This window comes from Oncorhynchus gorbuscha, linkage group LG21 (assembly GCF_021184085.1).
Source record: "Oncorhynchus gorbuscha isolate QuinsamMale2020 ecotype Even-year linkage group LG21, OgorEven_v1.0, whole genome shotgun sequence".
Lineage (NCBI taxonomy): Eukaryota > Metazoa > Chordata > Actinopteri > Salmoniformes > Salmonidae > Oncorhynchus > Oncorhynchus gorbuscha.
This window is the reverse complement of record NC_060193.1, coordinates 40,613,626-40,635,720: the sequence shown is the minus strand read 5'-3', so window position 1 is coordinate 40,635,720 and position 22,095 is coordinate 40,613,626. Positions and strand designations below refer to the sequence as shown.

At 39.1% G+C, this 22,095-nt stretch overlaps 1 protein-coding gene across 4 annotated transcripts in view; it reads right to left on the bottom strand.

Annotated features, from left to right (window-relative positions):
• Positions 1-22,095, bottom strand: part of LOC124008367 (zinc finger protein 385B-like) — a 146,544-nt gene that overhangs the window by 23,387 nt on the left and 101,062 nt on the right. For all 4 annotated transcript variants that reach the window (XM_046319592.1, XM_046319593.1, XM_046319595.1 and 1 more), the window contains one exon: positions 4,668-4,778. In XM_046319592.1, coding sequence (XP_046175548.1) covers positions 4,668-4,778 — 111 coding nt within the window. The remainder of the gene's footprint in view (positions 1-4,667; positions 4,779-22,095) is intronic.

Below are 22,095 nucleotides of genomic sequence, written 5' to 3'. Positions count from 1 at the left end.
TGCATCCTGTTTCCATTGATCATCCTTGAGATGTTTCTACAAATTGATTGGATTCCACCTGTCGTAAATTCAATTGATTGTACATGATTTGGAAAGGCACACACCTGTCTATATAATGTCCACAGTTGACAGTGCATTTAAGAGCCATGAGGTCGAAGGAATTGTCTTTGGAGCTCAGAGACAGGATTGTGTCGAGGCACAGATCTGGGGAAGGGTACTGAAAAATGTCTGCAGCATTTAAAATCCCCAAGAACACATTGGCCTCCATTATTCTTAAATGGAAGAAGTTTGGAACCACAAAGACTCTTCCTAGAACCGTTCGCCCGACCAAACTGAGCAATTGGGGGAGAAGGGTCTTGGTCAGGGGAGGTGACTAAGAACCCGATGGTCACTCTGACAGAGCTCTAAAGTTCCTCTGTGGAGATGGTAGAACCTTCCAGAAGGACAACCATCTCTGCCTCACTCCACCAATCAGGCCTTTAGTGGCCAGACGGAAGCCACTCCTCAGTAAAAGGCACATGACAGCCCCCTTGGAGTTTGCCAAAAGGCATCTAAAGACTCTCAGATCATGAGAAACAAAATTCTCTGGTTTGATTAAATCATGATTGAACTCTTTGGCCTGAATGCCAATCGTCATGTCTGGAGGAAACCAAGCACCATCCCTACAGTGAAGCATAGTGGCAGCATCCTGCTGTGGGGATGTTTTTCAGTGGCAGTTTCTGGGAGACTAGTCAGGATTGAGGGAGAGATGAACAGAGCAAAGTACAGAGAGCTCATTGATGAAAACCTGCTCTAGAGCGCTCAGGACCTCAAACTGGGGTGAAGGTTCCCTTTCCAACAGGACAATGACCCTAAGCACACAACCTAGACAATGCAATTGTGGCTTCGGGACAAGTCTCTGAATGTCCTTGAGTGGCTCAGCCAGATCCCAAACTTGAATCCGATCAAACCTCTCTGGAGAGACCTGAACATAGCTGTGCAGCGATGCTCCCCATTCCAACCTGACAGAGCTTAAGAGGATTTGCAGAGAAGAATGGGATAAACTCCCCAAATACAGGTGTGCCAAGCTTGTAGCTTCATACCCAAGAAAACCTGAGGCTGTAATCACTGCCAAAGGTGTTTGAACAATGTTATTGAGTAAAAGGTCTGAATAATTATATAAATTTGATATTTCAATATTTTTTTTTTATAAATTAGCAAAACATTTCAAAACCTGTTTTTGCTTTGTAGTTATGGGGTAGTGTGTGTAGATTGATGAAGGAAAAAAAACAATTTAATCAATTTTAGAATAAGGCTGTAATGTAGAAAAAGTCAAAGGATCTGAATACTTTCCGAATGCACTGTACCTCTGTTTTTCTACCTGCCTCCCAGAGGACACCACACAGCCTGTGGGGTTTGAATCGCCTGACAAGTGGGGCGAGGCAATATTAAATGACATGGTTTTGCATGGAGAGAGATGAAGGGCAATATAAAATTGACAAAGCCATTGATTATAGAATTTATACAGAAACTGACAAGGCCCATTCAGAGTGACACTGAGAGCCTTCAATCCTTAAGAAATGGTATTAGTTAGTTATATATTTCCAGCCTCTGACTTTCTATATATATATTTTTTTAAATTCTCTTTGATCAATAATGCAGGGCAAATGCATGCCGGTTTGGCCAAATGATAATCATGATGTTTTGGATATTCTTTAAAATCTGTAGAAAGGTCATTGAGGGAAGGGTGTTTGGCATACATTTGAAATCTGTATCCAAAATAATTTGAGAAAAATTCATTAAAGTTAAAAACATTTTGGCCTTACTCAGGACGCCATCTGTAATATGAGTGTGAGTATTGGAAAGGGTCAAATTGAAATATATATGAGAAGCATATGCATAACCATGGTAGCAATTGAAAGGGATCACTTTGGAGATTATGGAGAAATGATTCAACCAAAAGGTGAGGACACAACAGTTCACCTGACACAAGACTGAATCCAAACATTTGTCATGACTTTGCCCTGTTGGGTGAGGGTCATAAAACCAACTTTCTCCCTCTACACATTCTAGTTCAGATTTTAATTTTCCCGTGGTGCCCCGACTTCCTAGTTAATTAATGTTTACGGGATTAGTTTAATCACGTAATAATTAAACCTAGAGAACTGATTTGATTTAAATACGTCTTCACATTTAATGATAGTCCAGACATCACACATTACACTGTTGGTTTAATGTGCATTTTACATTTACTGTACTTTTTGCAGCATTTGTCAATAATGAAATCTGAAAATACTCTGGATACATTCATTAATATAATAAGAATTCATGGAAATCTAGGGTAAGTGCAACATAAGACAAAAAATGACAAGGGTTCGAATTAGAGGTCTCACTGGTGTCTCCAAGTGGCCACACATCTCTCCAAAGTGTGCACAGTTCTTAAGTAATTTAATTAATATGTGATTTTCTTTGCTCGTTTGGTTGTGCCATTGAGGAACTGAAGCAAGCATTCTTGTAGTTTTTTGTTTGGAACACAGCCCTGCATCCCCACCATCACACAATTACTGTTGTTTACGCAATCCAAAAACAGCCCACTATAAATCGCAATCTGCGTCAGGTGGGCAACATTTGAAAGCTTATTCAATTGCTGACATGACTAGCTATAAAATACGATCTTACAGTGATAGCCTTTCACAAGTCTCTTCAGACATAACACGTTTGGTGCTCACAGAATGGAGTCATGAGTGCATTCAAGTGAGTGTTCCATGGCACATTTTCTCCAAAATATGACAAACATAGGCCCATTCTGTTCAGAACAACACAGGAAAAATGCCATGACATCCTTGTAATTGTGCATCAAACATAGTGATCATAAACATTGATACTGTAAATTACATGAATTTTATAATATGGAAATGTAAAGAGCACATTCCCCTCACTCAGACAACAAAATATTTGCCAAAGTAGCCCAATTTGCTGCGAGGATGGGGGGCATCTTCTTGTTGCACTTGCTGCTCAAGTTTAGAACAGCTGTCAGTTGAATAGTATACAGAGCTGTAAAGTGGAGACCCTGGGCTCCGACATCATGTACTGTATAGAATGTTACAGCCACTAAGTTCCAATTTAGGCACTTATCAGTGACCAAATCTGCCATTTGCAGCATTTCCTGTGAATTTGGTCTCTGCGAACACGGGAACATTGGCTTTAAAACGTACATTGCAGATTGAATCCCGGACCTTTCTATGAATTTAATTTGGGGAAGACGCAAAACATCATAATTATATTTTGGGTAGTCTGGCGTGGAATGCCTCTGCAATGTTGTTGATATTGAATCAGCTATGCTCTCAATCACACAATAACCATGGCACATAGTAACCAACTTTTTTCATAAAGCGTTTCAGAGTAAGAGTGCTAATCTAGAATCAGGTCCACCCCATGTCCATGTAATCTAATTCATCATGATTGAAAATACAAAATTGATCCTAGATCAGCACTCTTGCTCCGAAACACTGACGAGGTCGGGAATAAGAGTTCAGCACCACAGTTCAGTAGAAACGGAAGATTCTTGGATAATCATTGAAATGCACTGACAAGAAAGAACCTCCCCTAATACCCTCCCTTGAAACTTCCATTATGTACCAAAGGAGTTGGTAAGGAATCTTAAAAGTCAATGATCCAAGTCCTGTTTCACCCATAGTGCTGTGGTTTGTTTGATTTTATGACCATGATGAGTGGAGGACAGTGGAACCCTCCTCTTCCACAGTAGGGCTTATTTCACAAGATCTCGCTCTTTTTTCCTCCTCTCACTGTCACTGTCTCTCTCTCTCTCTCTCTCTCTGACTGCATCTATTTGATGAGCCTTTCAGAGTCAACTGCTAACTAATTACACAGGGCAGAGAATGTCAACTCCACAATACACTGCAACACTTAAGCTCTCTTGAACAATGCCTGTCTACAACAGTCTCAAACACCCTCAGTCATTTCACATGTCTGGCGAGAGTATGAGAGAGGAAAACACTTGGACCGAGGACAATAGAGCCCAGCTGCTGTCAATTCAAGAGGCATTAAACAGGAGACACAACAAGCAGTATGTTAACGAATAGCAAATCGCCCCACTAGAGACAGTGGTCCACCCCACTGTTTTTAGCTCCCGAGTGGCACAGCAGTCTAAGGCACTGCATCTCCGTGCTAGAGGCATCACTACAGACCCTGGTTCGATACCGGACTGTATCACAACCGGTCGTGATCGGGAGTCCCATAGGGCGGTGCACAATTGGCCCAGCGTCGTCCAGGTTAGGGAAGGGTTTGGCTTGGGTAGGCCGTCATTGTAAATAAGATTTTGTTCTTAACTGACTAGCCTCGTTAAATAAAAGTTAAATAAAGAACACATTTAAAAAATTCCCCTTCTCATGATCCATAACATCCTATAGAGTTGATTGACTGTCAGAGAACTTACTGACAACTTACATTTGTCCTAATATGGATGCCAGCAAATAGATGTCTTGATACCATTAATTGTATTAATCATACATTATCGTACTCCCTGAACCTTTAGAGTAGACTGCCTGGGGAACACACACTTCACACACTTAATATAGCTACCTGAAGACAAATGACAATGCACAAAGCTGTCCATGAGAGAAAGAGAGAGAGAGGGAGAGAGAGAGAAGGGATTCCCATGTACTCACATCTGAGTTAAAGCGCAGTTGGCAGATGTTGCAGGAAATAACTTGCTTTCTCTTCGGCGCGATGGAGACTCCAAATGTGTGATTAATTACGGCCTTCTGCACAGGGTCCATCTGGAGAACAAGCAGAGCACATAGAGACCAGATTAAAAATAAAGGGGGAGAAAGAGAAAAGGAGAGAGAGTATGTGTGTGTGAGAGCAGGGGCGCAACTTTGACTGGCAACGGGTGGGAAATGTCCCCCCCAATTACCCCCAGTAATCAGTGTGTACTTGCTACTCTTTAGTTGACTGATGTAACTGGCAAGGTAACTGCTGGTAACTGCTGGTAACTGCTGGTAACTGCTGGTAACTGCTGCTGAGCTAGTATTGTAACTGACATGTAACGTTATCTCATGTTTCATCCCCTTTCGACTGAGGTGAATGAATAAATTACAGTAGCCACCACAGCCAGATCAGCCCTAGCCTGTAGTTATCTGTCAGATAGTAGTGTCATGACGTTGGAGTAACCACCTCATATCGTTATCTAACAGCAGTTGTTTGTATGGAAAAGTTTTGTAGCCTTTGTGTTGTCATGTTTCAGAAGTAAATGAACCTGGCAAGCTTTCGCCAGTTGATGTACCATTATTTTTGCCTCAATCAAACTAGACCTGAATCAAACGATGAAACCATCAGCCATACAATCGAAGATTGACATTCGGATGCTTTTTCAGTGCTATGAGAGTTATATTAGTCAGTATGTCAATGTAACGTTATTGATCTGTCAGTATCCCAAGCTAATTCCCTACTGTTCACACTGACACAGTAAAAAACAGCTCTAACATTACAGGCTTCACTGTCATGGTGCACAGTAGTGATCTGCGCTGGACCGATTTCTTCATCCTGCTCCCGCCCGCACCTGTTGGCTTTCTGTCGGACTCCCACTCCCTACTGCAAGAACTGGTCTCAAACCCAACCGCAGTCCCGCAATGTTATTTTAGGCGTATGTGACTTAGCTCACTTGCCTGCCATGTTCCCAGGGATTTTGCGCCCTATAGGCAATATCAAATGTGTAAAAATAACTTAAGAAATAAGTTAAAATACCAGAGATTCTGACATGGCCCTTGCATTGTATTACTGGGCTATATCAGCCAATATGTGTAGATGTAGTTTGAAGAGAGCAGAATTGGAGACACTTGCACTTTCTCTTGAGCTATTTTCATAGCCTATCCTTTAGGAGTGGGAAGATTTTCAGACGGTGAAATATGTGTGATCAATATTTAGGCCTATTACTATTCAATGTAGTAAACTATAGCCTAACCTATAGCCTTATCGTGGGCCTATTTAGGATAACTGCCCTGTGCTTCTCTGCCCATGTATACACAGGTTGTAGCCACCGAGATAAATAGTGTTTCAGGTTGGATATTCGACTGATATTTGCCTGTAGCTTTCCTCATGGCCACGAACAGCAGTTAGGGACCGTCAACATAGTGACAAATCAAAATATTCTAATTTCAATAGCTCTTTAACCATTACTCCTAAAACTTTCAAAACTGGTTGTAGCTAACCCGATGGCATAGACACACATTTTCCACACTTTTGTTTAGTCGATTTACATCTCGCACTATTTTTAATTATTTATTTACATTTTTGAATTTCAATAGCTCATTGGTCATCTGACCTATTGAATCGAAACAAGGTTCAGAATGTTCACTCAGTGGACACCTTTAGTTTGTCCATTTTCATCTCACACATTTTACATTAATTTTTCTAAATTTAAATTTTCAATAGTAATAGTTTAATAGTACTAAAGGGTGTGCAATGTGTAGGACCACTGAGTTGACATTCTGAACCGTGTTTGAAGTCAGTAGGTCACATTACCAAGGAGCTATTGAAATTAGAATTAGAATTTAAAAAACGTGTGAGATGAAAATGGACAAACCAAAGGGTGTGCAATATAGAAGGGTAGTAAGTGGATATTCTGAACCTTGTTTGAGTCAAGTAGGTCACATGAGCAAGGACCTATTGAATGTTTAAAAAATGTAATGTAAAAAAAGTTTGTTTACACTCCCTAACTAATTCAACTAGGAATACAAAATGCTGCTCACATTTCTATGTTTATTAGCTTTGGAAAGCGAATTAATGTCGAAATGGTGAAAATAATTTTCCCAGCATCATGACATTTATTTGAAGTCTGCGGCTCAAGTGGTTTGAAAGCTATTGAGGTTTGAAAGCGCGAATTCCCATCGAATATCCCACTTAAAACTATCTTTACCTCGGCCTATAGCCTACTCTATTTAATTGGGAGCAAACGCGCACCTGATCTCGTAAGTATGGCTACTGAACTGGAAGCAGCGAGAATTATGACAGCGACACCTGTGATTTTTGCATAATCCTATATGATATAGCCTACCTTTTAGGAGTACGATTTGCAGACATAGACAAATATTAGGGTAATCCATACTTATTGAAAATAAAAAGGGGCAACACTCCGCTTACCATAGAAGCCCAATTTATGTGCTGCGTTGTGCCTTTTCCTTTTCAATGATGATTACATTTTTTGAATTTCACTTTGACTCACGTTGGGTGAGCGCCCTCCGCTTCTTTTCATTATCAATATGTATTTACAGACACTAGTAAAGTACAGTCTAATCATATTTAAGTTCATTTCCAATTCAGGTTTAACTACAACGTAGTTGAGACCACACATTCTAGGCGCACTTGAGCTCTCACGCCCAACTAGGAGAGGCAGGCTACTGAAGGTGAAGCTGGGCATTCTGAGTGTGTGAATAGTGCGAAAAATACGTGATTTTAATACAATAGCTAGGCAAAAGCAAACAAAGCAGAAAAAGGACCGTTTCAAAAAATAATCTGCTGGACAACAAAACTATTTTCATTTTTCATTTTTTGTCTGTCTGACCGCCCGCACCTGCCTGCAGCATGAAAAAAGCTGCCCGCCCCGCAATGATCTCTGTGGTGACTCGCAGGTCTCACAGGCATCCCTTGGGAATGCAGCCCTTTAGTGCAGTCAGTACCCAACACTATGCTCATCATGTCTTAGCAGGATCAGATAGTGACAGGGTCCCAGCAGGGTCAGACAGCCAGGGAAGACCAGTCTACGGAGCTCAGGTGAATTTTGCAGTATATGTTGTGAATGATATAAAGTTCCATATCGAATTGATGGGTAGACCTACAGTTTATGCAGTTTAAGTTTAAACTGCAGTAATCTCTGGCATAAATTACTGCAGGTAAAACCATCCATTGAATGTACTATATGCCAGTGAAACTGAATATCATGCACTCAGGAATTGTATTATTCTGCTGGAGGTTTAAAGCACAAAGGGGACATATTTGCATATGTTGTGGTCTTGTGAAGGCTGGCTGAATTCTGGCAAAGAGTATGTTCATTTATTTCAACATGTTTACAGATTCTCCCTTTTTTTATTTGCTTGGAAATGTTGAATCTGGAGACTTATCAGAAGTATAAATAAATATAAATATATACAGTTGAAGTCGGAAGTTCACATACACTTAGGTTGGAATCATTAAAACTCATTTTTCAACCACTCCACAAATTTCTTGTTAATGAACTATAGTTTTGGTCAGTTAGGACATATACTTTGTGCATGACAAGTAATTTTTCCAACAATTGTTTACAGACAGATTATTTCACTTATAATTCACTGCATCACAATTCCAGTGGGTCAGAAGTTTACATACACTGAGTTGACTGTGCCTTTAAACAGCTTGGAAAAATCTATAACATTATGTAATGGCTTTAGAAGCTTCTGATAGGCTAATTGACATCATTGGAGTCAAGTGGAGGTGTAACAGTGGATTGTATTTCAAGGCCTAACTTCAAACTCAGTGGCTCTTTAATTGACATCAAGGAAAATCAATAGAAATCAGCCAAGACCTCAGAAAATAAATTGTAGACCTCCAAAAGTCTATTTCATCCTTGGGAGCAATTTCCAAATGCCTGAAGGTACCGCGTTCATCTGTACAAACAATTGTATGCAGGTAAAAGCCGTCATACCGCTCAGGAAGGAGATGGATTCTGTCTCCTAGATTGGAACGTACTTTGGTGCGAAAAGTACAAATCAATCCCAGAACAACAGCAAAGGACCTTGTGAAGATGCTGGAGGAAACAGGTACAAAAGTATCTATATCCACAGTAAAACGAGTCCTATATTCACATAACCTGAAAGGCCACTCAGCAAGGAAGAAGCCACTGCTCCAAAACTGCCTTAAAAAAGACAGATTACGGTTTGCAACTGCACAAGGGGACATTTTTGGAGAAATGTCCTCTGGTCTGGTGAAACAAAAATAGAACTGTTTGGCCCTAATGACCATCATAATGTATGCACACATGACTGTAAGTCGCTTTGGATAAAAGCGTCTGCTAAATGGCATATATTATTATTATTATATTATCATTATGTTTGGAGGAAAAGGTGGGAGGCTTGCAAGCCGAAGAACCCCATCCCAACCGTGAAGCTCGAGGATGGCAGCATCATGTTGCGGAGGTGCTTTGCTGCAGGAGAGACTGGTGCACTTCACAAAATAGATGGCATCATGAGGTGGGAAAAATATGTGGATATATTGAAGCAACATCTCAAGAAATCAGTCAGGAAGTTAAAGCCTGTTTGCAAAAGGTTCTTCCAAATGGATATTGACCCCAAGCATGCTTCCAAAGTTGTGGTAAAATGGCCTGAGGACAACAAAGTCAAGGTATTAGAGTGGCCATCACAAAGCCCTGAACTCAATCCCATAGAAACTTTGTGGGCAGAACTGAAAAAGCGTGTGCAAGCAAGGAGGCCTACAAACCTGACTCAGTTACACCAGCTGTCAGGAGGAATGGGCCAAAATTCACCCAACTTATTGTGGTAAGCTTGTGTAAACTTCGGACCCACTGGGAATGTGATAAAATAAATAAAAGCTGAAATAAATAATAATGATTATTATTCTGACATTTCACATTCTTAAAATAACGTGGTGATCCTAACTGACCTAAGACAGGGAATTTGTACTAGGATTCAATGTTAGGAATTGTGAAAAACTGAGTTTAAATATATTTGGCTCAGGTGTATGTAAACATCCAACTTCAAATGTATACAGTACCAGTCAAATGATTGGACACACCTACTCATTCAAGGGTTTATCTTTATTTAAATTTTATTTTCTACATTGTAGAATAATAGTGAAGACATCAAAACTATGAAATAATACATATGGGAACATGTAGTAACCAAAAAAGTTTGAAACAAATCAAAATATACTTATATATTTGAGGTTCTTGGCACACTCTTGTCATTCTCTCAACCAGCTTCATGAGTTAGTCATCTGGAATGCATTTCAATTAACAGGTGTGCCATGTTAAAAGTTCATTTGTGGAATTTCTTTCCTTTTTATGCGTTTGAGCCAATCAGTTGTGTTGTGACAAGATATGGTTGGTATACATAAGATAGCACTGTTTGGTAACCGACCAAGTTCGTATTATGGCAAGAACAGCACAAATAAGCAAAGATAATCAACAGTCCATCATTACTTTAAGACATAAAGGTCAGTGAACTCTGAAAATTTCAAGAGCTTTGAAAGTTTCTTCAAGTGCAGTCACAAAAACCATCAAGCCCTATGATGAAACTTGCTCTCAATGAGGACCGCCACAGGAATGGAAGACCCAGAGTCACCTCTGCTGCAGAGGATAAGTTCATTAGAGTTACCAGCCTCAGAAATTGCAGCCCTAATAAATGCTTCAGAGTTCAAGTAACAGACACCTTTCAACATCAATTTTCAGAGGAGACTGCGTGAATCAGGCGATCATGGTCAAAATCATGGAACGAAATCATTACTAAATGACATCAATAAGAAGAAGAGACTTGCTTGGGTCAAGAAACACAAGCAATGGACATTAGACCAGTGGAAATCTGTCCTTTGATCTGATTAGTCCAAATTTGACATTTTTGGTTTTAACCACCGTGTCTTTGTGATATGCAGAGTAGGTGAACAGATGATCTCTGCCTATGTGTTTCTCACCGTGAAGCATGGAGAAGGAGGTGTGATGGTGGTTTGCTGGTGACACTGTCAGTGATTTATTTAGAATTCCAAGCAAACTTAACCAGCAAGGCTACCAAAACATTCTGCAGCGATACGCCATCCCAAATGGTTTGCGCTTAGTCATTTGTTTTTTAACAGGACAATGACCCAACACACCTCCAGGCTGTGTTAGGGCTATTTGGCCAAGAAGGAGAGTGATGGAGTGCTTCATCAGATGACCTGCCCTCCACAATCACCCGACCTCAACCCAATTGAGATGGTTTGGGATGAGTTGGACCGCAGAGAGAAGGAAAAGCAGCTTATGTGAGAACTCCTTCAAGACTGTTGAAAAGCATTCCAGGTGAAGCTGGTTGAGAGAATGCCAAGAGTGTACAAAGCTGTCACCAAGGCAGCTTTGTACACTCTTGGCTACTTTGAAGAATCTACAATCTAAAATATATTTTTTATTTGTTTAACACCTTTTTGGTTACTACATGATTCCATATGTGTTATTTCATAGTTTTGATGTCTTCACTATTATTCTACAGTGTAGAAAATAGTTAAAGTAAAGAAAAACCCTTGAATGAGTAGGGGTGCCCAAACTTTTGACTGATACTGTATATATTTTCTAAAACATTCAGTCAGGTCCATAAATATTTGGACGTTCACCAAGTTCTTATTATTTTAGCTGTCACCCAAAAGTAATTGCTGCACAGCTGTTCCATGGCCAGGTGTGTGTTCATTAGTGCATTTACAAGTAAGCAGATGAAAGGTCTGGAGTTGATTTCAAGTGTGCCATTTGCATTTGGAATCTGTTGCTGTAAACCCTCAATAAGTCTGATGTGAAGTGAAGCAGTCTGCCAGTGAAGCAAGCCATCATTAGGCTGAAAAATTAATACAAACCCACCAGAGGGATAGCAAAAACAGTAGGTGTGGCCAAATAAACTATTTGGTACATTCTTAAGAAAGAACGCAATGGTGAGCTCAGCAATTCCAAAAGGCCCGAAAGACCTCAGAAAACAATGGTGGTGGATGATAGAATAAACCCTTCCAACAGTTGGCCAGATTAAGAACACCCTCCAGGAGGTAGGCATATCTGTATCAAAGTCAACAATCAAGAGAAGACTTCACCAGAGTAAATGGGTTAAAGACGAGACATGTACATTTGGTGTCCGAAGTCCATTCATTTAACATCAAAATATAAATACGTATAAATAAAATATTAAATCACTCAACTCTTACCCTTCTTTTGACCCAGAAATATTTGTTTTGCAAACTATTAAATTAAGGGAGTTATTGTGGTCTAAAGTGTCAAAATGTCCATTAGTGTAACTGTCCGGGTTAAAATTAGAATGATAAATGTGTTTTTACAATGTAGAAATTCATCCTAAAAATATAAATGAACACCCATGGCATTATTATATTACAGTATCTACATACAGTCTCTAATAAAATATTTAAAAACTTGAATAACCTTTGTCCGGACTTTTGTCCTTTATCAATGTCATTCAGTATAACAAAGGAAAAAAGCCATTTTAAAGCATATCACATGATGGTAATCATGTGACAGTGTGTGACATCAAAGAAGACCCATTGAAGACGCTCTATGAATGTGATGAGGTGAATAAATCTCTCTGAAATATTTGATGATTTCACCTTTTCACCGTCTAGTAACCTTTGTAACAACAACACAGAAAACATACTTTTTATGTTATTATTTTATAAAAAGCTAGATTAAATATGAAAAGTAAGGATAGTCTTTATAGGTCAAGATCATTACTTTATAAGGAACTGCCTGTTAAATATGTTTATGTATGAAATCCGTTCTTCAGTATTAGACTTTGTCCTTCAGCACAACAAAAGTTTAATGTACATTTACATTTACATTTAAGTCATTTAGCAGACGCTCTTATCTAGAGCGACTTACAAATTGGTGCATTCACCCCATGACATCCAGTGGAACAGCCACTTTACAATAGTGCATCTAAATCTATTAAGGGGGGGGGGTGAGAAGGATTACTTTATCCTATCCTAGGTATTCCTTAAAGAGGTGGGGGTTTCAGGTGTCTCCGGAAGGTGGTGATTGACTCCGCTGTCCTGGCGTCGTGAGGGAGTTTGTTCCACCATTGGGGGGCCAGAGCAGCGAATAGTTTTGACTGGGCTGAGCGGGAACTGTACTTCCTCAGTGGTAGGGAGGCGAGCAGGCCAGAGGTGGATGAACGCAGTGCCCTTGTTTGGGTGTAGGGCCTGATGTAATGTAATACCACAACGTCACCATTATGCTGAATGACAGTAGCTTTCATATTTACTTGTTGTATGAATACTGAATAATATACTTTTAAACTATTTTATGGCATTAAGGTATTTCAAGGCACATGATCTTTATACTGTAGATGCCGTTGTCTAGTAAGGAGAAGGGGGAAAGAATAGCCAGAAGAAAAGCAAGGTTTTGTTTTCATGGTTTCATGCTACTGTCAGCAACAGAATAGAATACAATAGGATATAAAGATGGGTGGATAAAACTTAACTTTAAGTTGCACTATTACACTGTAGTAAATGTTTTATTTCACTGCAGGTAACGTATAACTGATGGATTATATGAGTCAATATAATATTACACACACGCACGCACGCACACACACACACAATTATGGATAAAAAAAATGGATTACGAATTAAATTAGTTAATAGCTGCTCACATTTTGGGCACTTTTGTGAAAAATCAAGACTGTACAAGTTTGAATTGAAGGAGTTTGATGGGCATTTTATGTAGCCATTTTGTGTAGGTATCTTGAAATTGCATTTGTGTACCTGCATTAATTGATATTTACCAGTTAGTGTAACAATGCATAATTATAACTAACTATCATGTAATAATCGTGTAATAATGCAACTCAATGCAACGGAAAGTGTTGCCGTAGGCTCAAATTATAGTAAAGTGATTATTATTAACATTAGCAATGAAATAGTAACAAAACAAGTTTGAGAGAGAAAGGGAGATGGAATTGATTTAACTTTTAAACTTTTATTAAGTGTTATCATTGTATAGCCTACTACCAATAGACTATTAATAACATTTAATAGATGCGAATCCTATTCTGTGTCATAACTATGACATTTTCGGAGAAGAAAGAAGGATGTCAATCCTGATCATTCACCAATCCATACAATAATACAATCTGATGTTGCATGCAACAAGCAGCTGAAAGAAATAATTCATTTGCGTGGCCTCAAGTTAAGGAACCAGAGCCGTTTAAAACGAAGGAATTCAAAACTCTGCAACTCTGACTGGGAAAAGTTTACAGAGCTTTATTAGTCCAAATTCCAAGTCATGTTGATGAGTTCCATTTGATGTTCAGACAATGGATTTGGTTAATATTCTGATGTTCAGAATACAGAAATGTTTTGTTTTGATGTTGGTGGAATACTTTTTATGCATTTTCTTTCAAATGCCTGATATGATTTGAGAAAGATATCCACTGTTTCGTGATGATTTTAAGCAAAACTACAGTTTTTTTGCACAATGTTAAATTAATGTTTTGTTTGAAATGTTCAATGCTGATTTAATCCAACGTGAATGAAATTGTATCTCATGTACCAGTAAAAACTATGTTTGTTGCATAGTAAAACCCACGTTTTTTAGGGGTGTGGCATATGGGTCATTTCTCTCTCTCTCTAGTATGGAAGTGACCAGCTAGCCTGCACATTTTATTACATCTTATCCTGTTTTTTTACATAGTTTTATAACAACTAAATAATTGCTAAAAGAAAAATACTTTTGCTGCTATTAATAATAGTTCATAGGATCAGAATTGTTATTGCTGAAGGAATCACATTTAATCAATATTTGTGGGCCATAGTGATATGTGTCATTCAGGGTAACAAAATATTGTCATACAGTATAACATCAGTATTTTATATTAAAGTACAATAACTTTGTTTTGTTGACTCAGAGAGACAAAAACAAATCTCAAAGGTTGAGGTGAAAGATATTTTCATAGATATTTTCATTTTTTCAGTGTAAGGCAGGAAGTTTTTGTAAAAAACCTTCAACAAATGTTGAGTTGTACACGTGATACATCAAATATGTGGTATTCAAAATAAAATGTCTTTTTTTCTACGTAGTTATATTTCTGCCACTCTAGGCATGTGTATATAACCTTGTGATTATGAAAAATGGGCATAAAATGAATTTTAAAAAAAAACAACAGTTTTACTAGGGTACATTCATAAGAATCCCAATGAAAATGAATTATTGGCTTTATTCTTGAATATAACTAAAATAAAGGCATAGGTGACACTCCAATGAACATAAAACAATCCTTGAAATGGCTTTTGTAATTGCTGTTGTATTTTTTTGCTACTTTGACCCAAATAAAAAGGGTTTACCAAAGATGTAAACCATTGGTAAGCCTCAAAAACTGGAAGACCAGATTAGAGAGTTTTCCAAAAAAACAACAAAAAAGCGTGTACAGTTTTGGAACAGAAATTATGGACAGATGAGACAAAGATCAACTTGAACCAGAATTATGGTAAGAGAAGAGTATGGAGAAGGGAAGGAACTGCTCATGATCCGAAAAATACCACCTCATCTGTGAAGCATGGTGGAGGTAGTGTTATGGCGTGGGCATGTATGGCTGCCAATGATTCTGGTCCCTTTGTATTTATTGATAATGTGACTGCTGACAAAAGCGGCAGGATGAAATCTGACGTGTTAGGGCTATATATTATCTGCTCAGATTCAGCCAAATGCTTCAAATCTCATTGGACGGTGCAGATGGACAATGACCGAAGCATACTGCGAAAGCAACCCAATACTTTTTTAAGGCAAAGAAGTGGAATGTTCTGCAATGGCCAAGTCAATCACCTGACCTGAATCCAATTGATCATAAATTTCACTTGCTGAAGGCAAAACGCCCCAAGAACAAGCAGGAATTGAAGACAGCTGCAGTAAAGGCCTGGCAGAGTATCACCAGAGAAGAAACCCAGCTGTCTATGTCTATAGGTTCCAGACTTCAGGCAGTCATTGCCTGCAAAGGATTTGCAACCAAGCATTAAAATTCACAATTTAATTTATGATAATGTTAAAGCTGATCTTCCCCCTCCCCACTTCTAAAACCAAAGTTGCACCGCTGTGTGATAGAAATGGGACAAAGAGAGAGAGGGGAGGGAAAGAGCATGGAGAGGAAGACGGAGATTGAGAGAGCGAGAGCGAGAGCGAGAGCGAGAGCGAGAGCGAGAGAGAGAGAGAGAGAGAGAGAGTTTGGGTGAAAAAGGATGATGTACACAGATGTGTATACAGAAAAACAGGGGATATCAAGTCAAACCAACAGTTTTTGTTTATGTAAGTAAAACCATTAGAACCACTAGAGGGATGAAAGCAAACAGCAGGGAGGCAGAGAGGTGGAAAATCAGCATAGTCATTGATTCTCTGTGTGAATGCCAGAGCAGCGATCAATATCAAACGTGTTTACCCACAATGATTATCCTTTAATAGAATAAACGTTCAGTTGACAAGAGTATAATCAAAGTCCCAGTCTCTCTGTTCCACTGTCTTAGATCTCACCTTCAAAGTAAAGAAACTGAATAGCAAGAAACCATATTGAAGAACAAAAGAAAGTGGGTGTTTGTTATAAACCCATAAAAGCAATGATAGAGTACCACCATAACCCTTTTGGGCATCAAAGACTATGGGTGCATCCAAAATTGCATCCTATTCCCTTGTTAGTGCACCAGGTATATCCACCAATTCGGTGCCTTTTGATATGTTAAACTTCTTGAAAAAAAACGTATGATTTCACCACTATTTGACATTCTGTCATAAAGACCACATCTTCAATGCAATGAAAAACATGTTTTCCATCTCAAAAGGTTAAATAAAAATAAAAAGTGCCAGTTAAGCACCAAATAAAGTAACAGGGTTGACGATTTCATGTTGTATCAGCCATAAATCCCCTTGTAACAGGGGGAATGGAAGCTTGTTGTGTTCAACAGGGAGGATCAATTGAAATCAAGCTTCACAAAAAGCTGTCTAGCTAACAGGGTTGATGTGTTATGCTTCGACCCACTTAGTTTTCCACTACTAAAACACCAGAAAATGGCCAAAAAGAGAAAAACCAACCCACCTGCTTTGACACTATGATTTGACTATTAGATGTTCAATGTTTCTTTAGATTTTTTAAAATAAATAGTTTTACCATATTAAAACAGGAGTACGTAACAGGGTTGACCTTATAATGAGGGACAGGTTATTATTTCTTTCACTAATCACATTAACGAAATAATACCCTTCAGAAATGACCTTGTCAAAGCGACAAAATAACTAGGGATTTATTTACAATGATAGTGAAAACTTGAAGAAATGTTGAGGTTTAGTTTAAAATCTTCATAGAAATTACAGAAGGTACATGGAGGAATATGTGAAAATGCAGTCTTAATGCATGTCTTAATTCAAATATAAAAAATTGGATTTATAGTAATTCTCCATCTAGTCTATATTAAAGGGCACACTGAATATAACAGGCTTTTCAAATACTATATTATTATTATTATTATATTGGTGCACAATTTCTACTTAAAATATCAAAGGGAAGCAAAAAGCACTCATTTGTGCAATGATCCCACTACTTACATTTACATTTACATTTAAGTCATTTAGCAGACGCTCTTATCCAGAGCGACTTACAAATTGGTGCATTCACCTTATGACATCCAGTGGAACAGCCACTTTACAATAGTGCATCTACATATTTTAAGGGGGGGGGGTGAGAAGGATTACTTTATCCTATCCTAGGTATTCCTTAAAGAGGTGGGGTTTCAGGTGTCTCCGGAAGGTGGTGATTGACTCCGCTGTCCTGGCGTCGTGAGGGAGTTTGTTCCACCATTGGGGAGCCAGAGCAGCGAACAGTTTTGACTGGGCTGAGCGGGAACTGTACTTCCTCAATGGTAGGGAGGCGAGCAGGCCAGAGGTGGATGAACGCAGTGCCCTTATTTGGGTGTAGGGCCTGATCAGAGCCTGGAGGTACTGAGGTGCCGTTCCCCTCACAGCTCCGTAGGCATACTTCTGAACCACGCTCAATAAGGCTCAGGGAAAATGCCATTTGGGATCAAAATGAAATAAAATCCAATTTTATTGGTCACATACACATATTTAGCAGATGTTATTGCGGGTGTAGCGAAACGCTTGGGTTCCTAGCTCCAACAGTGCAGTAGTATCTAACTATTCACAACAATATACACAAATCTAAAAATAAAAGGATGGAATTAAGGAATATAATAATATCAGGATGAGCAATGTCAGAGTGGGATAGACTAAAATACAGTAGAATAGAATACAGTATATACATATGAAATGAGTAAAGCAGTATGTGAACATTAATAAAGTGACTAGTGTTCAATATTAACCTCTACGGAATCGGTGTGCGTGTCGCCAACCGTGATGTAGGCTATTGTGATTAGCATGAAGTTGTAAGTAACAAAAAACATTTCCAAGGACGTAGACATATCTGATATGGGCAGAAAGCTTAAATTATTGTTAATCTAACTACACTGTCCAATTTACAGTCGCTATTACAGTGAAAGAATACCATGCTATTGTTTGAGGAGAGCGCACAATTATGAACTTGAACATGTATTAACTTTTTGGATGAAAAACGTTCCTGTTTTAAACAAGATATTTTGTCACGAAAAGATGCTCGACTATGCATATAATTGACAGCTCGGGAAAGAAAACACTCTGACGTTTCCAAAACTGCAAAGATATTGTCTGTGAGTGCCACAGAACTGATGTTACAGGCGAAACCCAGATAAAATCCAATCAGGAAGTGCCGCATTTTTTGAAACCGCCTCATGCCAATGACTCCTTATATGGCTGTGAAGGAGCTAGGAGTCAGCTTACATTTTCCACGTTTTCCCCAAGGTGTCTGCAGCATTTTGACGTCTTTTTAGGCATTTCCATTGGAGAATGGCTGTAAGAGACCATATAGGGCGAGTGGACGCATGGTGTCTCCCGCAGAAAATACTGAGGTAGCCATTTTTCCAATCGTTTCTTATGAGAAACCAACTGCCTCCACAGATATATTATCGAATACATATGTTTAAAACACCTTGAGGATGGATCCTAAACAACGTTTGCCGTGTTTCTGTCGGTATTATGGAGCAAATTTTGAAAAAAGTTTGGTGTCATAGTTTAAGTATTTTCGGTCGATTTTTCAGCCAAGCAGGATGAACAAATGTGACGTTTGTCACCTACAAAAATATTATTTTTGGAAAAAAGGAACATTTGCTATCTAACTGGGAGTCTCCTGAGTGAAAGCATCTGAAGTTCTTCAAAGGTAAATTATTTAATTTGGTTGCTTTTATTATTTTTGTGAAAATGTTGCCTGCTGCCAGCACAGCCTAGCATAGCATTTTGCCATGCTAAACTTACACAAATGCTTGTCTAGCGTTGGCTGTAACGCATATTTTGAAAATCTGAGATGACAGTGTTGTTCACAAAAGGCTAAGCTTGTGTTTGAATATAATTATTTGATTTTATTCACAATTTTCAAGAACAGGAAACGTTGCGTTATGGTAATGCGCTTGAGGCTATGATTCCGCTCCCAGATACGGGATTGCTCGTCGCTGGAGGTTAATAAACAAATTAGGCACATTTGGGCAGTCTTGATACAACATTTAGAACAGATACTGCTGCCACCTAGTGCCCAAATCCAAATTGCGCCTGGGCTGGAATAAAACATTATGGCCTTTCTCTTCATTTCAAAGATGATGGTACAAAAAAACGCATATTTTTTCTTTGTATTATATTTTACCAGATCTAATGTGTTATTCTTCTACATTAATTTCACATTTAAAAACATCAAAGTGTTTCCTTTCAAATGGTATCAAGAATATATATGCATATCCTAGCTTCAGGTCCTGAGCTTGACTTTGTTGTCCTTGTTGTCCTTTTCAGCCATTTTGCCACAACTTGTGTGCTTGGAGTCATTGTCCATTTGGAAGACCGATTTGTGACCAAGCTTTAACTTCCTGACTGATGTCTTGAGATGTTGCTTCAATATATCCACATAATGCCTTCTTGATGCTGCCAGCACCGTGCTTCACGGTTGGGATGGTGTTCTTCAGCTGGCAAGCATCCACCTTTTTCCTTCAAACTCAACGATGGTCACTATGGCCAAACAGTTCTATTTTTGTTTCATCAGACCAGAGGACATTTCTCCCAAAAAATACGATCTTTGTCCCCATGTGCAGTTGCAAACCGTAGTCTGGCTTTTTTATGGCGGTTTTGGAGCAGTGGCTTCTTCCTTGCTGAGTGGCCTTTCAGGTTATGTTGATATAGGACTCGTTTTACTGTGGATATAGATATTTTGTACCCGTTTCCTCCAGTATCTTCACAAGGTTCTTTGCTGTTGTTCTGGGATTGATTTGGATTTTTCGCACCAAAGTTTGTTCATCTCTAGGAGACAGAACGCGTCTGAGCGGTATGACGGCTGTGTGGTCCCATGGTGTTTATACTTGTGTAGTATTGTTTGTCCAAATTAATGTGATACCTTCAGGTGTTTGGAAATTGCTCCCAAGGATGAACCAGACCTGTAGAGGTCTACAATTATTTTCTGAAGTCTTGGCTGATTTCTTTTGATTTTCGCATGATGTCAATTAAAGAGGCACTGTCTCCAATGATGTCAATTAGCCTATCAGAAGCTTCTAAAGCCATGACATAATTTTCTGGATTTTTCCAAGCTATTTAAAGGCACAGTTAACTTAGTGTATGTGAACTTCTGACCCACTGGAATTGTGATACAATGAATTATTAATTAAATAATCTGTCTGTAAACAATTGTTGGAAAAATTACGTGTCATGCACAAAGTAGATGTCCTAAACGACTTGCCAAAACTATAGTTTGTTAACAAGAAATTTGTGGATTGGTTGAAAAGCGACTTTTAATGACTTCAATCTTAGTGTATGTAAACCTCCGACAACTGTATCTAGCTAAATATAGAGCTCGCTGTCTAAGTTAGCCAGTCAGCTAGCTTGCTAAATATGCACAATCATTTGTCTCTCTATTAACTAACATATTCTTCTTAACTGTACATTTGTTTCATGATTTGTTATGAAGTTATAATTACATATATTTGCTTCCATCCTAGTGTTTTTGGCTGCCATCTTTCCTGAAGCAACTCTTCAGCCTTGGGTTGCTGAGCTTCATGGGAATTTTGGGTACCACTCGCTAGCAAGTCAGTAACTCGATTCGATTTGCATGGAGGGCCAACTAGAGAATGAAAAGGAACTATGCCAAAGTTCAATCGGGACACCACTTCCTCTCCATCCAGCTCACGGGATTGCACAAAATGGAGTGGGTAGGGCTAAGTGGGACGGCTAAAGGGGGGGACATGTAATAATATGGGGATTGAGCCTCTGTCTCTCTCTCCCCTTTAACTCGCCTCCCATATCGCTCTACTCCCCTTTTCGCTCTCTCAATCCCTCACCCTCCATCGCTCTCTCTTCCCATTCTCTCTCGTACTATAAACTGAAGAGCTTCATTATTTAGTCTTCTGCGGGTTTGTGCATATACTGATAGTCGTCAGCCCATGGAGCTGTTGTCAACATTAGAATGCCCGTGTTAGGAAGAGGCTGGCCTTTCTCTTTACTGTGTGCTGCAATTAAAGGGCTCTTTGTTAGTCAAAGGAAGTGGAAGAGTATACCTAGCCCTACAGCACAGCACAGAGTAGAGTCCTGCATTGGGTCGGATACCCACTGTTCCCCGCAGGTGACCCGCAAAAGATTCAGCTGGCGGGTGAATGAAAACATTATTTCAACCTGCGGTTGCGGTTCTGAACAATTATTGAACAATTATTGTGTCAGAAATCAAGATAATATTTGTTTTTTACAAAACCAGGAGCTTGTTGTTTTGTGTTGCGAATTCCATTCTGTGAGCAGTGAGGCAGACATAGTAGCCTAGGCCTAGACTAACAGCCACGCAGCGAGAGCTAGGAACTGTCTATTATTTGTGTGGTGCTAAAACATTCCTAATTTGTCCACGTGCAGAGCTTATATTACCTCCCCCCACACGACAACACGTTGCCAAATGTACTTTCCCTGGCTAGCCCAGCTTACTTTAAAATAGCTAATGAACAAAAAGGTTATGATCGTGGAATACACTATTGTGGAAACAGGTGCTGTGTGAGTGAAATGTTGAAATTTTGGAGTCTTTGTGGAGGCCAACAACCAGGTAAATGGATACACAGCCTGCAGAACGTGCAAGGAGGTAGGCCTATTTGATTACGATAATTCAGTCAATCATTTAGTTAATTCAGGGTTTCGCTCATTTAGACCATAAGCAGGCCATATAAAGTTTAGACTAAACCTGTACGGCTGATAGAAGATTGAGCCTATAGCCTATTCGATTCTGGGAATTGTTT